Source organism: Hoplias malabaricus, chromosome 17 (assembly GCF_029633855.1).
Source record: "Hoplias malabaricus isolate fHopMal1 chromosome 17, fHopMal1.hap1, whole genome shotgun sequence".
Taxonomy (NCBI): Eukaryota; Metazoa; Chordata; class Actinopteri; order Characiformes; family Erythrinidae; genus Hoplias; species Hoplias malabaricus.
In genome coordinates this window covers 26,741,228-26,757,881 of record NC_089816.1, presented here as the reverse complement: position 1 = coordinate 26,757,881, position 16,654 = coordinate 26,741,228, and the positions used below count along the sequence as shown (strand labels likewise).

The 16,654-nt window shown below is 39.3% G+C and overlaps 1 protein-coding gene across 4 annotated transcripts; it reads right to left on the bottom strand.

The window, feature by feature from the left end:
* Nucleotides 1–201: 201 nt before the first annotated feature.
* On the bottom strand, nucleotides 202–16,152 carry ogt.1 (O-linked N-acetylglucosamine (GlcNAc) transferase, tandem duplicate 1). Of its 4 annotated transcripts, none has more exons than XM_066648460.1 (22): nucleotides 15,722–16,152; nucleotides 12,999–13,179; nucleotides 12,486–12,729; nucleotides 12,306–12,374; nucleotides 8,732–8,852; nucleotides 7,674–7,749; nucleotides 7,375–7,570; nucleotides 7,101–7,241; nucleotides 6,881–6,981; nucleotides 6,624–6,777; nucleotides 5,894–5,995; nucleotides 5,516–5,695; nucleotides 5,241–5,399; nucleotides 4,917–5,006; nucleotides 4,680–4,805; nucleotides 4,424–4,594; nucleotides 4,174–4,290; nucleotides 3,921–4,085; nucleotides 1,870–2,022; nucleotides 1,385–1,637; nucleotides 1,184–1,307; nucleotides 202–1,090 (listed from the first exon to the last, which is right to left on the bottom strand). In XM_066648460.1, exons 1-22 carry the CDS (start codon nucleotides 15,756–15,758, stop codon nucleotides 910–912), a joined length of 3,141 nt encoding a protein of 1,046 aa, XP_066504557.1. In that variant the 5' UTR covers nucleotides 15,759–16,152; the 3' UTR covers nucleotides 202–909. The 4 variants fall into 4 exon arrangements, with proteins under 4 accessions (XP_066504557.1, XP_066504558.1, XP_066504559.1 ...); XM_066648461.1 differs by having other exon boundaries at nucleotides 12,999–13,149; XM_066648462.1 differs by lacking the exons at nucleotides 12,306–12,374; nucleotides 12,486–12,729; nucleotides 12,999–13,179; nucleotides 15,722–16,152 and adding an exon at nucleotides 10,113–12,265.
* Nucleotides 16,153–16,654: the final 502 nt, after the last annotated feature.

Here is a 16,654-nt window from a genome sequence, read left to right as displayed (position 1 = left end):
AATTATGCTGCTCCAGAGCCAGATCAAGTAAAAACAAATCCCAAACCCTGATAAGTTTTACTTATTCAGAAAAATCTAAAATCTTGCTCAAGGTAATGCAGAACATTTACAAGAACATTTAAACTCCTCTGATAAAGAAATGTATAAAGTAAACACGAGAAACACACATTTGGAAGCAAGGTACAAAACTCATTTGAAGGTTTGCCACATTTCTTTATTTCAGCTTAAGTAAGAGCCTTGCAGAACTTCACTGACAGCACATAAATAAAATTATCAATAGGAAGACAGTGTACAAACTGAAGACAGCTTAGAAAATACTTACCTACACCTGTCCTGGTAAAAATAATAAAACCATTTAGCAAGAGGGGTAAATTCTGGGGTAGCTTGCAGGCCATTTTCACTGTGTACTTAGAAGCTGTTCAGTCGAGCTTGTCCATGTAGATTTTGAGTATGAATGATGAAAAACAATACAACTGAAAGTTTTTTCATTAAATGACATAAAAAGAATTAACATATTGGCATCAGTGGGGGAAAAAAATGTGATCACTCCCATCCAAACACATTCCACATTATTTTAAGGTCATGATGAACAGGATAAAACTGATAAAGCAGTATATCTGCTAACTACAACGGCTTGTTGTTGTTTTTTTAAAGCCATTCATTTATTTTAGTACCATATCACAAGTTCCAAGGTATATCACTGTCCCTCTGACCCATGAAAGAAAAGCCTTCATCTAAAGACATAGATCACAATGTGACATTAGGGGGTCCTTGAAGCCCCTTCTCAGGCTCTATAGAGTCTCTGACACAGAAGAATCTGGGACGGGAGGTGCATGGTATTCAGTTTGCATATTGAGGGAAAATGTCTGGTGCAGTAAGGGAGGGTGGGCCATGCGACTGCAAGACAGTTCAGGAGGTCTCACTGCTCTCAAGTGTCTGCATCTTGACCAGGTGGTCTGGTTTAGCTCCAGTGGCGTGGTGGTCCCACATCTGCAGGTACAGCCGTTCCAAATCTATGGTGTACTGCTTGGTGTTGAAAAGTGGGCTGCAGATGCGCTGCTTCCAAACACGGGAACGAACCTTTTTCAGGCTACAGAAAAAAATGAAAATAATTTTTTTAATGTACACCCTTTTCCTTTGGAAATACATGTGCAACTGAAAGTAACTGAGCAAATTAACTTACTACTCCATGTCTGTGCCAAGCTTGACAGCAACATCCTCATACTCCTGTCGACTTTGGGCAATGAGCTCAGGACAGCCAAGGCAAGTCAACTGAGAGGCAGCCACTCTGGAGGCTAGAGTCTCACCTGCAAAACCATTTGAACGTCACATACATTGCCTTTTTAAACATCTTTTGAAAGTGGAAATAAAGGTGGTGTCTCACCTGGCATCGTTACCATGGGAGTGCCTGCCCAAAGCACATCCATGCCAGTGGTGTGACCATTGCAGAGTGGCGTGTCAAGGCACACATCGGCCAGCTGGCCACGCCTAACATGCTCCTCTTTGGGGGCTACTGGGGAGAAGATGATGCGATTGGCAGGAAGGCCCATATTCTGGGCATACTGCTGGATGTTGGGCTCACCCACAGCAGGAAAGCGCAATAACCAAAGCACACTGTTAGGCACTCGTTTTAGAATCTGTTAAGGGGGGAGGGGGAATAATAATAAAAAAATGGGTTACTGTAATTTTCATTTCATTTTTGACTCAATCAAAAATTTGACTCATGACTCAATCAATGCAAAAATCACAACTTGACTTGTGACATGCTGACTTATGAATATTCAATGTATTTTCTGTTTGTAATTCCTGACATTACTGTCCAGTTGGCTTAAGTGTAGATTTCCACATATATATTTTGCCAGTGCTTACATTAGCCCACATCTGCAGAGTCGGAGGATCAATCTTGTAGAGTTGGTTAAAATTACAATAGACAATGGAGTCTTCTGGGAGACCATACTGAGAGCGGGTGGTTACCACAATCGTTCTAGGAACCTCCTCTCCTGTAGCAGCCTTGTTGTTTATCTGTAGGGGACAGAAAAAGGGGGAAAAAAGGCATCAAAAATGTACTTGTGTTAACAAAGAATATCGGCTTGTGCTTTGTTTTTTTGAAAACATTCAGACTGAGGTTTGCCATTTGTCAAAATGCATTTAAACAAGAACAGTGTGTTGATGTGATATATGAGTCACATATCAGTCATACCATTTAATGTAGATTTGAGCTCAATAGTTTAACCATGATTAATACATTTAAAAATATTTAACATCAAGTGCTGTTTGCAGTTAAATTATCTAAAATATCAGCTAAAAATAAAAATAGAAAATAAAACTAATAACAAACAGGACACCCAATACAAAATTGGCTATTTGCTTACATGTAAACTGAAATAAACAAATACTGCACCCATCCCATGTTCAGTTAAAAACATTAAATGAATGCTCATTGTACACTATGGATAAGCTCCAAACAATAAAACAAACTCTTAAGCCTAAGAGCACAAATATTTGCTCACAAGCCTCAAAGTTCCATCTTGTCCCTGGCTCCCAAATAGAAACATCTGCATTAATTGAGGCATGATTCATATAAGCAGTTAAATGAAATACTGGTATGTAGGGCTGAAAGATTTATCACTTTTATTTTGAAATCCCAAAATATTATCAAGACCACTGCCTTTATATCTTATGAACATGGGCATTCAGTTTATAACTGAGCCACCAAACACTCCTATGCCTGACCACATGTCATGGAATTAAATTTCAAAATTTAAAATCGAAAATCACAATATTGTTCAGGAAAAACTCAATTATATATTTTCCCCAAACCGTTCAGCCCTACTGGTAAACTGGCCCTTGATTTCATGCAGTGAATTTGATTACTCAGCTGTGCTCAAATCTCCACTTGTTTAAACGTGATACAAGCGTTTCATGAACCAGAATATGAGTAAGATGTATGTCATTCAGCAGTCAAATCCATACTCATTTACAGGCCATACAGACAGTTTAAAGATTTTATAGTAGCTTAATATCTCCACAAATTAACTTTTCCTAGGACTTGTGCATTGATTTTATTGTCCCCAGGTAAGGCAGAAAATGAAAACAAATCTTGGGCGCACACAAATGCTTCTTAGATTTTTACTTAGTGAAGATATGTTTCTTGCCGAAAAAGCATAAAGTATTTCTGTCCAACTGACAGTCTCACCATGAGTCACTAATCTATTGTTAAATAATTATGACAAATACAAAAATCAGTCTGAAGTTGAACTCACACAAACCATCCAACTCGACTACATCCCATGTGTGTCATATATAGCTGTGCGAAAGGCCCAGGTGATTTGAGGAATCTGATAAAGGACTACTATAGCACATTCTCCCCAGAGCGTGCTCTTCTGCACCAGCTAAAATGTCCTACCTGCAAGGCTACAGTTCCAGATACTACAACCTCCTCGAGAGTAAAAATCTGAAAAACAACAACACGTAGTGATATTCCATCCCTGTCCACTACGAAAATAGCGTAAATTTAAAGGGTTGGTCTTGATCTTCCTGCTGTGATTGAAGCACCAATTAAGAACTCATGCAGATCTGAAAGAAGGGAGAGTTTTTTTTCCCCAGCATGAACTTGCGGGAAAACAGAAATACCATTTCATTCCAATATTTTTCAATCAGAGAATCCCTCAAGCAGAGTTAATGCTACCTGCCAAACCTCTAGTTATCAGCAATGTCAATTAGGACAAAATTATGATTTCATCGCAATACATGTTAATGACTCCACAAATCTAAATAATTACAAAGAGCATCAACATGATAAAACACAATCAGAAAGAAAAAAAAATTCAATAAATAATAATATTGCAGCACCCACAGACAAGAAGGCAAATAACTCCTTTGCCAGCAGGTTTTGAAGACTAGTTTTTGGAAGACTCTACCTGGGTAGTAGCCAGACCATTGCTGACAGTGAAACTGTTGATTGTGACTTGGATCTGGCCCTGGTTGATCATGTTGATAATGGCTTCAGCTGCGGTGTTCATAGGGATAACTGGCATGGAGAGGGTTCCATTACTGTCTGTGGCTTCCTGGCCATCACACTCCATCTGCAAGGAGATCAATTGAAGAAAACATCAACAAAGCATTTAAGTAGATGTAAAAGTTTGGAATCTAAATCAGGTATAAATCACGTACCTTGATGACTTTGACATCCGGCAGACTGTCTAGGAAAGCCTTGAGATCAATGCCATTCAGCACAATGCGATTGTCGAAAATGTGTCCATTAGACTTGAAATCAATCACTGCTTTTTTCTGGGGGGTATAAAAGTTAACAGTAAAAAATCTGAACACTGAAACACTGGCCCTCAAGTCAACAAGAATAATTCTTGTTGTTGAAATATCTTAAAATATTACAGCAGCTTAAGCTAATCAGATATTGTCTTACCTTGAGGTGGGGGAACATGTTGGCATGATCTCCAATAAAGAATGTATGAGGCATGTAGGCCATCTTCTCAGAGTACTGCTCACTCAGCTCAGCGGGGGAAGTTTCCTTATCTGTAATGATGTAGTCCATGAAAGGTGCTCCACTGGTGCCAGGATATCCAAGCCACATAGCCTGAAGAAAAATTACTACTGTTAATCAGCAATAATTTTAAAATCATACATATGAATAATGACCATGACAATTACCAGTTACATACCTGAATGGGAGCTGGGCGGAGGGCAAACAGCTCATTGCGGGCTCCCTTGGTGTAGCCATTCATGTTTACAAGGATGTGAACCCCATCTTGGTGAATCCTGTCTGCAGCCTTTCCATTGCAAGGGATCTATGCAAAATGAAACATTAAGAAAGCAAAACAATGAATGTGGAATCATTAACAGAAATGCAAGCAAAGCCAAAGACATTATATTCTGCTTTATGTCCTGTGTTCTCTCACCTGGGAGAGGTCAATAAAGTGATGTGCCTCAGCCATCACTTTAACTCGGAAGTTAGTGCTGTCATCGGGACTGAGGGCATAACAGAATACCTACAAACAAAATGAAAAGGAAAGGTATTGAGACTTTTCAAGCACCATGTAATTGGAAACATCAGATGTACACTCATCAACCATGACATTATGACCACCTCTTTGTTTCTAAGCCATCCTTCGAGTGTTTCATCGGTGGTAACTTGCTGCTGCCCACAGGATGCTTTTGCCTGGATAGTTTTGGCTCATGGACTACTCTCAATGTTATGGCTGATTGTAACAGACAAAACTCACCTCAAACTTTTCAGAGTTATGCATGCCAGGAATGGACTGCATGAGATGAGAAGTTGGATGGTTGCCAAAATCTGAGCTGACATAGCCAATGCGTAAACGTCCTCCACTTGTTTTAAGGTCCTTAGGATGCTCATAGGAAGGTTTATGAAGAGCATTGATCTGGAACAAATTCAACACATTATCTATTCAACTGAAAGCCAAACATCCTTATATTACCCTAAAAACATGCAAAAATTTGGTGTGTAAATATTTGTTTATACAAGGCAATCTTGTACCTTATCCAAACAGAGGTTGCCATGTCTCTCAGCAATGGCTTTGCGGAAGCCATGGGAAAGAGGATACAACATGCTGTGGTGGGGGTGAACTGAAGGCAGGCGATTCTTTTCAAGCTGGTCAGCAACAATGCTCACAAGTTTCTTCATGCGTTCATCATAGTCAGTCCAGTCACACACAATCTGAAAAAGAACACAGTTTGCATTGCCATGGCTGAAATTAAATTGGCACAATTTAAATGTGAATCATTGTGAAAGATGTAAATTCACACAAAATGTGATTTTTTTCCCTCTCAGAATTGATATCACAGTTTTCAAAGAATCTTTGGCATCTAAATATTTTCAAGAATATGTAAATATTAAATAAAGCAAAGTACATACCTGAAGACAGTGAGCAAGGTTGCAGTAGGCATCAGGAAAGTCGGGCTTGAGCTTCAGTGCAGTGCGGTAAGATGCAATTGCTTCTGGAATATTTCCAGAGTCCTATGGAGTGTAATATACACAGTAAAAAAAACACTCTGAAACTAAGATAAAAATAAGAAAACCTTTGCTGGCGGAAGGCTGGTTCATATCTATTACAAATACAGAAAAACAACCCGCCTGTCTGCATGATGACACAAATACACCTCGATCACTCACTGGCAATGGTAGATGTGTTACAGAATTAGGAATAAGGTGTCTAGACCGAAGATAACCTGCTTTCTTAGAATGTGTCTTGAAAACATATGCATTTGTTGATGTTTTTGTGTTGTTTGTCATACAGAACTTGTACTTAATATTTTGACAGGAAAATAAACAAATGTGTGTTCTCTGATATTTGCACAGTGTTGTATGTGTGTACTATCTACACCTGCACTAAAATAAGAACCTTAGTGGTGGTGGTGGTAACAACATCACATAAATGGTTTTTAGGCATGTGGACAGAATGTCAAGAGGATTATGAAGCGAGGATAGTTCTAAGCGAGTCACTTAGAACTACACAGTTATCAGAGACAGTGGCACTAGTGGTAAGAAGCAATGCAAAGAGTTCAGTGCTAATGTGTACACACCATGCTGAGTTTGCACCTGGGTTAGGTATGAATCAGCTTTAAAGGACAGTACTAAACAATACCTTGTGAATGGAAGCCAGGTTGCTATGAGCATCTGCGAAAGCAGGGTTGATCTGAATGGCACGTGTGTAGCACTGCAAAGCCCCTTGCACATCCTGCATTTCCTTCAGGGTGTTTCCCATGTTGGAGTAGGCATCAGCAAAAGTGGGGCTGATTCTATGGGTTGATGGTTTTTAAGGTTAATTTGAGAAACTATTAGATTACTAGTAACTACTACAAATTAGAAACTAAACAAAAAGAAAGGGAAAAGTAAGCTTGCCTAATAGCTTCTTTGTAGTGCATGAGTGCTTCTTGCAGCTTGCCCTGCTGCTGAAGAACACTGGCAAGGTTGGAGTGGGCTGCAGCAAACTCTGGAAACACCTGTCAAACACAAACATTTCTTCAGGAAATAGTACTTTTTGAAATTTCTCCAAAATGGTTTCCATAGACTGCAGAAATAAATAAATAAATAAATAAAAAATAATAAGTCACAATTTCACCTCCAAAGCTTTTCTGTAAAGTTGCACAGCTTCCTCAATATTGCCCTGCTCTCGTTTGATGTTGGCCAGGTTGTTGAGAGAATCTGCATGTGTGGGGCACAGACGCAGTGCAGTGTTGTAGCATTCCTCTGCTTCAGACACCTGACAGAAGGCAGAAAGTTAGCATTATTCAAGTACTATTATTATAATAGTGTAGCATTATTACAGCATGAAACTTTCAAAGACATCAAAATACATAACACAGGATATACTAGAAGAAAACATAATTCCTTACATTGCCTTTCTCCTTCAGTGCATTAGCAAGGTTACAGTAAGCATCAGGAAAGTGAGGCTGCAGTTCAATGGCACGTCTGTAGGTGTCGATGGCAAGGTCAATTAGACCTTGTTCATAGTAAACACAGGCAAGGTTACCATGGACCACAGCATGGTTGGGGCTTAGACTGAGAGCTCGGAGATAACCAGCAACAGCTCTGTAATGAAAAGAAAATTCAGAATATGTGCGAATTTCACGATAAATCAGTGATTAAATAAAAGTAATGTTAACATTATTAGGGGAAATGCAAAAATGCTCACCTGTCAAAAATACGAGCTTCTTTAAGAACATTGCCCAAATTAATATAAGCATCCAAAAAGTTAGGATCCAAAGTTACTGCCTGCAAAACAATCAAGCATACAGAAATATGATTATAAAGCTGCACTGCATCAAAGTCATTAGGGGTACAATACACAAATTTCACAATAAAATACATATTGCTGTTTTTGCTCCATGATACAATACATTTTCGATACAATATGGAGAAAGAACATGATTTTAATTTCCCTTTTATTTATTTATGTAGAGGTCAAAGAGGCCAATACAAATGCAACAGTATATTTGGAAAGTATGACTGGTACCAAAAATGTTCAGAACATTTCCATGAAAATAAAAATATATACAAATTTGGGACATGGGGCTAACATAAGTTCTATCTAAAAGCAGAGCTGTAGTTCCCAGTTTTTCTTCACTGACCTGCTGCTCTCAGCGGTGCAGCAAAAGAACCCCCTGTAGGAGGGACTGTGACTCCATTGGCTGCTGACTGGCTAAATAAAGATGGCGACCATACAAGAAGTGCTCTGTTTAGGAGCTGTGAAGCATCTGCCCCACACTGCGGTTGAGAGAGAGCTGCGAGTTTGTCTCAAACAATTGCCATAACAGTGTGATCCCAAAAATACAGAACAAAACGTGTCCCATACGGGTTAAAAACGGAACGCATCTTTTAGTGTCCAAATACGGAACGATTTTTACGGGACGGCTGGCAACACTAGTTCCAGCTCTTGCTCTCTCCATTAGCCATTTCAAGAATAGCATGGCATTGTTTCCCAAGTAGCGCTAAACACTACGCATTCCTATTACACACCATGCCACTAGAGGTCGCATGAAACTACAGCATGTCTCAGAACTATGTCCTGCTCTGCAGATGGCTGTAACTCAGTAGCACGGGTTGACAAACAGCTCAGAAATGTTTTTAAACTAAAAATCTTAATGTATTCAATTCACAATCGTATTCGTATCGTTTTGAAAACCCCATATCAAGAAAAAGAGAATATTACTATGTTTTGTGACACCACTAACAGTCATGTATGTAATTCACTTGCCTTCTCAAAATGGTGAATGGCCAGCCAGATCTCTCCCTGGGCATTAAACACACAACCCAGATTGCTCCATGCCACGGCAAAATTTGGCTGAGTCTCGATTGCCTTCAGGTAGCATGCCTTAACAGGTCAACAGTAAAAATAACAGGAGGAAGAGGGGCAAAGAGGAGCAGTAGACAGGGGAGATGGGGTTGTAAAAGAAAATAAAAGATTGAATAAAAAAAAAGAAAACAAAAAGGGCAGAGAAAGCCAGAGTCAGTATCCATTCTCCAAAAAGCAAAAAGTGAGTCTACAGCGTGGGCTCGCAAGCGCATCAATCTGCCGCGCTAAGCTGCACGCTTTTTCCTGCGCTGCGCAAATCTGACCAGCATCTCCACTCCAACTGACATTCTTCAGTTATGGTCTCGTCACAGAAAATTATTATGAGACATTTTAAAATAACCTTAATTTGAAATTTAGTATTATACTAGTAAGGTTTAACACATTTAAATTTTCTAAACCATATCAAAAGCAATATCTGACAGTATTAACCAGATTACATTCACAACCTTAAATGCCTGTGCAGTGTGTAGATGGAGGTCCCTGTAATGCAAGCGCAACAAGCCACACGGGCGGCCATTGTCTTTCGCCACGCCGCGGTCGCTGCTAGCGCCTTGTCTGCTGTTCGCTCTCGCCAGCGCTTACTCCGGCTCAGAGTGCAGACCACAGACCTAGAGCCAAGTACTCCAATCCCACCAGACTGGCACACACTCTGAAACCCACCACCCATCAAGAACTCCGCAAGGGAGGCCAAGAACAAGGTCAATTTGATCTGAATTCATGTAATGACACTATAATGAAAATATAACACAAACAACTAATGTTACAAATGTTGCCAGTGGTTTCCTGTGTTGGGCTTGGGGTCCACTGGGTGCCATGCTAGCAGGGTGGGCAGGCAGGTCTGCAGTCCACAGGCCGGGAGGAAAGGGGAAGGGGAGTGTCTGTTTCGCATGCGCGTCTTTGGGTCGCATTAGAGGGCATTGTGTCGCTGCGCAGCCCCTGCGTCGCTGCAGACTCACAGCGCATCATCTGCTCAGAACGCTGCAACTCCAAATCAAGAGGAAAAAAAATGATAAAAACAAACAGGAAAAAATAAATCAACATGTAAGTGTTAGAGGGTTTTTACTGTGTTTTTGTTTGTTTACTGCATCCAATCCATGTTTCTTTTAATTACTTGTTTGGGTGATGTTAAGTTTTACAAAAGGTAATACAAATAATACTCTTTTCTCAATTACTTTTTTTGTTCTTCAAAAGTAGCCACAAGACAGAAGAACTCAGGCATGAAGTAGTTTTTTTTTTTTTTTTTTTTTTTTTTTTTTTTGGCAGTTACAAACCCGTTACCATATTTTTGGACTTTGTCTGGGGGGGCGGCCGCAGCTGGAAGAAGAGGAGAGGACTGATGCTGCCCTAGTGTTCCTTTCCGCCGGACCGCACCTACGCAGGAATAGTGTCACCCACCTGAAACCTTCTAAATAACAATATCAGTGGTGGAAAAAACCAAAAGAGACAAAATAAGAAAACAAGACCGTTAGTAAAAGTTGGCAATCAATACATTTGTTTCACATGGACATGAAAAAAAAATCTATTCACAGAAACAAACCAAGAATATAAATTAATAAAACATCCTACTCAATTATCAGTCATGCAATGGTATACGATTTCAAAATTTCAAAAGCGAAAAGTAAATGCTTATAAGGGAAGAGAGAGAAGAAAGGCTTTGTGTTTTTGTTATTTAATAAAAATATCATAATTGATTCTTCTTTCAAATGTAGAAAAAAGGAGGGAAGCTAACTGGCTTGATCTTCCCCAAATTAACTGAACACATTTCTTTGATGATAATATTAATCAATGCATTAATCATAATGGGAGAGACAAAAAATAAGAAAATACTCATTAATTATTTTCTTTTCTTTAATTTAATTCTTGGTTTACATGGTTTAATACATTGTTTGCTTTATCCTGTCCTGCCTTCTTGAATCCTGGCCAATGGGTAAAGAAAAAAGCCTGTGGTTTAATGATTTGTATCTAGATGCCTCCACAGCTCTGAAATAAAGAGGTCAATGCTTGTGCTGCGCATGTGTATTTCTTTCTCTCTATTAACGCTCTTACGCGTGCAGTGGAGTGCAGATAGGGAGCTGCATGCCTGGCACAGCCCAGGGCTAATATCACAGTGCTGACAATACATAACACCCAAAACATCCCAAATGCAATTTAGCCATTCTGCAATGAAGGGAAAAGTACAACAAAAATGTTTACAACATTCAAACAGTGGGCAAAGGGGGACTTATTTGTTAAAGCACTGTGGAACCCTCAGAGAGCATCAGTAGGCTTGGCTGGAGGGTCAGACAGGCAGCTCTAAGCGCGCACACTCCACGGGCCCTGAGCAAGCGCGCGGGGGGTCAGAGCGACAGAGCCAATGTGGTGGGTGCTGGAACCCCAGTGCTCCTCCCCACTCCTCCCCCCTGGGGCAGAAATAAGAGGGCTTCTAACCAGCGAGGAGAGATCTCTCTCTGCATCTTCATCTGAGTCTCTTACAAATCGACTTAAGGTGGTGGACCCAATAACAGCCTACATAAGTAACTGTCGGTAGGGCAAAATGTAAATAGAATATGTAAATCTGTAGTGTTAGCCAAATTATTTTTCCTAAGCCTTCAAGAGTATGTGAATGATAAATTGCTCAGTAGAAAATAACGAATCGGAAACATGTCTGTGTTAGAAGCCATCTTATTTCCAGCATAGCAAGATTACTAACTTCATATCAGTCCATTGTGTTTCTTTCAAGACCGAGCCAGCATAATCCCTCCATAACACTAAAGCAACAACATGCCAGAACAGCAGTGTGTGTTAAAAGTTTCTCCCTTTGGTGAGACACAGAAGGCCCTCAGCCTTTCTTCCTGTATGAAAGGGCACTGACATAGAAGCCAGGCCAGGATGAAGTACAGTGTTTAAACACAGAGAAGCTGGAGTGAGACAGGGCAAAATAGGCAATGGAAAGAAGAGGGGAGGGGTTAATCTAATCTAGTCATTAAATAAAAAATAAAAAGAAAATAAAAAACAAACCAGGACAACAATAGCAGTAGACATGGAGTTTCCATTTTTGGTTGTAATGAAGGTGTTTGGGGATATATTTGGGGTAAAAAGGGGAGACAAAAAACATTCCCAATGATAATGATTTGTTTTCCCCAATTTAAAACTTATGGGAGTATTCAAGGGCTCTGGGCTGTGTATACAGCAGGGCTTAGACTAGGCCTGTTGAGTAGCATAGGGAGTGGTGGCATGGGGCTAGAATGGTGGGCCAGGGTAAAGGTGGGCAAAGGGAATGAGTACAGAGCACTGTACTCAAAATAGAAAAAAGAAAAAAACAAAAACAAACAAAAGGCCTTAGTGTTGGGTGGAGAAGAAGCACTCACACCAAATGAACAAAAGACTATGTGTTAAATTATAAACTAATAAATACTTTAAAGAAAAATAAATAAAATAAATAAATGAGGAAACAAAACAAATGCATGCACAGGCTGACATGTCAAAACAGACCTTTGCTTCTTCCAGGCGTCCAAGAGCTTTGAGAAGGTTGCCCAAGTCGCTGCGCACACAGTAGAGATCCTACAATGAAAAACAAATATCATAACTATCAATCAAACCACAGCTACTGTATAGAAGGATAAAGTGCTAATTTTGTATTATGGCTGTGAAACTTGCATTGTGTGAACTCACAGGATTGTATTGGAGAGCAGACACATAAGCCTGCACGGCTCCTTCCATGTCCCCGGCGGCAACCAAAGCTGCAGCCAAGTTGATATACCCATCGATAAAATCCGGCTTAAGTCGGAGTGCGTGGCGATAGTGCTCGATAGCCTCCTGCAGTTGACCACGCTCCTTGTATACGTTGCCCAGGTTTGAGTAGGCCTCAGCTAGCATGGGATTCTGCTTGATGGCTAGAGTACTGAAGTGTGCTGACCTGAATGACATACATGACCAAGAAAAGAAATTGAATGCAAGAAAGTCTCTAAAGCACCTAAAGTAGATAAATCAGCTACTCTAAAAGAACATTACTTCATTAGACATGAGACATACAAGGTATTACACATAATTTCTTGCACTGTCAAAAAATCACCAGAAAGACCCCAAGTAACACTCTGGATTTGCCCATACATCCTTAAAATGTAGAAGGGGCAGGCTCAATTTTCTCCAGACAAAAAGGACACAGGCCTTCCCCAACCACCTCACCTGTCAAGTCTACGGCACTGGAAATGGATGGAAGAAAGCAGCAGCAGGACGCCAGTATTGTCAGGTTCCTGCCTCCACAGCTGCATGCAGTGGCGCTCTGCTGCCTCAAAATCGCCTGACTGATACTCGCGGTGTGCCAGCTCAGCCAACCCTTGGAAGGAAAGCATACGTTTTGTAGGTTCTGTGGCACCAACACAACCCGAAGGAGGAGGGGGGAAAACAACATGTTAGAAAAATGGAAATGAAGAAAAAATAAAAATGACAAGAACAGAAATGATGACTTTTTTTTTTTTTTAACTCAAGCAGACATGCTAGAAAATGCTATGAGTAAACTGGGTTTCTCAAAGCACAAGATGGCAAATATAAAAGGCATACTAGAAAAAAAGGACAAACAAAAGAAAATTATTTGCACGCACAAACTAAAACAAAAAAAAGATGTTTGTAAAACAGCTTAAAGAATGAGCTCAGGCCAAAATGAAAAATTGTCTTATGTTATACTATAGTCTCACTGAGAGTGTATTGTTAAGTTTCTTGTATAGAGATGTATATTAACTCCTGATGATTAAATCTTGATTAGTTTTAAAAGCTGAACTCATTCTTTGAATAAAAGAAAAATGCAGATGTAAGGAAAAGGCATGCAAATGAGATTGACAAGACAGTGGCAACTGTGAAGAGAGTTTTGGTGGAAGTGAGAAGCTGCAAATGGATACACATCCTCTGATACAAAAGTGTGTCCAATCCTGATCCCGATCTATTATCTAGAATTTCTTCCACAAACAGTCAATCATTTAAGTGCTTTATTTATCATCAAACAATGTTTTTGGGTTTTTTTTAAGACTAGCTGTGTCAATCCTTTGTGTCAGTATTTACATCTACCTTAGAATTTCAGCTCCCCACCCAATAAGACAAGGCTTTATTTCGAAGAAGATGATAAGCTGTTGTTTCAACTGAGTTTACTGAATATGCTAAATTATTTTATTTGTTTGTTTACGTGTTGGGGGGCACGGAGGCAGAGCAGGTAGAGTCACAGTCACAGTGCTCCAGAGATCTGGAGGTCGTGGGTTTGAGTCCCACTATGGGTGACTGTAGTCTGTGAGGAGTTTGGTGTGTTCTCCCCATGGGTTTTCTCCGGGTGCTCATTTCCTCCCTCAAAAACACACGTTGGTAGGTGGATTGGTGACTCAAAAGTGTCTGTGTGTGTTGCCCTGTGAAGGACTGGCGCCCGCTCCAGGGTGTATTCCCGCCTTGTGCCCAATGATTCCGGGTAGGCTCCGGACCCACCGCGACCCTGAACTGGTTAAGCAGTTAGACAATGAATGAATAAATGAATGTTTGTATGCTTGTAATTCCACAATTTCGGATTCTACAGCTGGGGTACCACGTGTGTTTGAAAATTTACAAATCCTTGTGTAAGGGTATAGAAAAATAAGTAACGTGTTCATAACCTACAAGCATATTTCAGATAAATATATTTAAAGCTGCACTATTTAAGTTTGGCAAGTTTGGGTGACTAATTATCTCTCTGATGGAAAATATAAGTGCTCAAAATTGTGAGTTCATATATGGTAAAAGAGTATTCAATGATTATAGGATTAGAACTGAAGAATTGATTAGAATGTATAGAATTAGATTGGTGCCTAAACTATTTAATACAAATTTTCAAAATGAAAAAAAAAAAAAAAAAAAAAAAAAAGACATCGCAAATGATTGGCTAAACATTTTGAGAAAAATATGTTAATCTTTTAGGCTGTGAATGAGCCTCTCTCGACAACATTTTGGACATATGTTGTATTTGAGAAAAGGGCATGCCTCTCTTTGCCCAGCCCCCGCATCAAAACAGGGTCAAAAATGAAGCACAATGAAAAACAAGATGTTCAAAATAAAGAAAAAGGAGCAGAGATCCAGGGAAAAAACAGATTAAAAAGGAAGAGGAGTGTAAATAACAATGAAAAGTGGTTTAGTTTGTAATTATGCCATTTCTACAACTATTAAAAGACAACAAAATAAATCCATAATTTATGGCTTTAACTGCTACTAAAGAAAGCTGTATTTTCACCTGTACTTGTCCCCAATAAATACAATTTTTTTTAAATATATTATCATTGAATTATGGAATTTAAACCCATCACTTTGATAATGAATTGGTTTAACATGCTCATCATGATATATTTTAGGTTATGAAAATTGTACATTTACCTGAACATTTACTGAACTCTGATATCTGCACACAATGACATCATAAATTTATATTTGTAAAAAGAATTTTTCATTTTTTACCGCTGTAATCCAAACTATTATCAGGATGTCCTTTAACCATTAGCAGCTAGGATACTAACAAAATGCATGCTGTACATTTGCTGACTCTATACTAAAGACCCAACCCTATTACTCATTTAAGCTATAACATAACATACTACAATACGTACTAAGACACTTCAAGCAACACATTTAATATGCACATGTCTTTGACATCATATTTAGTCATTTATGGCAGTATGTGTCTCGTCCCACCATTTTTGGGTGGTAATTGTTGTAAATAGCACGAATTTGAGCCTAATTTAACACTGAAGAGATTTAATCTTTAATTTTAGGAGTTCCAGTGTCTAAAAACCCCTCGACGTTTGTAAATTCCTACACATATTAATCTACTACGAATTAGTTCAGTGCGTAAACGTTAAAGGTTTACAGGAACCCGTCCGCAACGTTTCGTTGGTCACGTTTACCTGTGCTGTCGGCCACGTTTCCCACTGAACTCGCCATCTCCTCTTCGGTCCTCGTGTCTCTCTGAGCGGTCGACAGTGTGACAAAAACAAGCTCTAAACTACAGAGTCAAATTGGTAACAATAACAACGGCTCGCAGCCCCCTGACGAGAGGCAACGGAAAGCGTTAAAGCGTTAATATATTTAATACGAATTTTACAAACTGTTGGAAACCGGTTTTACAGACAGTCGACCTCCGAGTTCTTCAGATCACGAGTTTTTAATCGAAGGTAGACTCTGAATTCACCTTATTTACGACTCGTCTAAAATCATTAACAGTTTCTCCTTATTCTTGTACAATGAACTGCAAACCTGTGAATATTGCGGCTCAAATTTAATCAAAATCAGTCACACTGTCGATTATTGTCGTAATCGCAGTTCCGTTGGTAACAATAGCTTCAACCGAAATGGCGGAATATGGACGGAACTTCTTTTTGATATATAAAAAATAGACCATGCTTTTTTACTTTGCCAATTTGTGCAAGAAGATAGATAATATTTTGTATTTATAATTCTACATTCAATTAATAATTAATATTGAAAAAATATTTAATAATTAAAGGAGCATTCCCAAAAGCATTTTGGCGGATGAATATAGCAACATTCCGTTGTCACGCTTCGATACTTGGCCCTCTTGGTATCATTGCGCCAACTACTGCGGTAAATTCAGGAAACGTCCATTTTCCGCGGAAGGGGAGAGCACCCTGAAACAGCAAAAAAAAAATGTGTAAATGAATTACTTGACTAAGTACTGATACAATCATAGAGGTATATTCTTCTATGTGCGATATTTAACATTTTTATAAGATGAAAATATAAGCAGTGAAATAAAACAAACCTAATTTGTAAAACATAAAAACGTGCTAAATCGCTCAGCCCATTGTGAATGATGACGA

Bases quoted from the DNA above. Each gene is read 5' to 3' on its own strand.
- ogt.1 (XM_066648460.1), bottom strand. From the start codon at position 15,758: ATGGCGAGTTCAGTGGGAAACGTGGCCGACAGCACAG. The intron at 8,853-12,305 runs GTCTGTTTTGAC...TGACCTGTTAAG, and splicing joins GACGCCTGGAAGAAGCAAAG to GCATGCTACCTGAAGGCAAT. The intron at 4,291-4,423 runs GTAAGACAATAT...TATACCCCCCAG, and splicing joins ACATGTTCCCCCACCTCAAG to AAAAAAGCAGTGATTGATTT.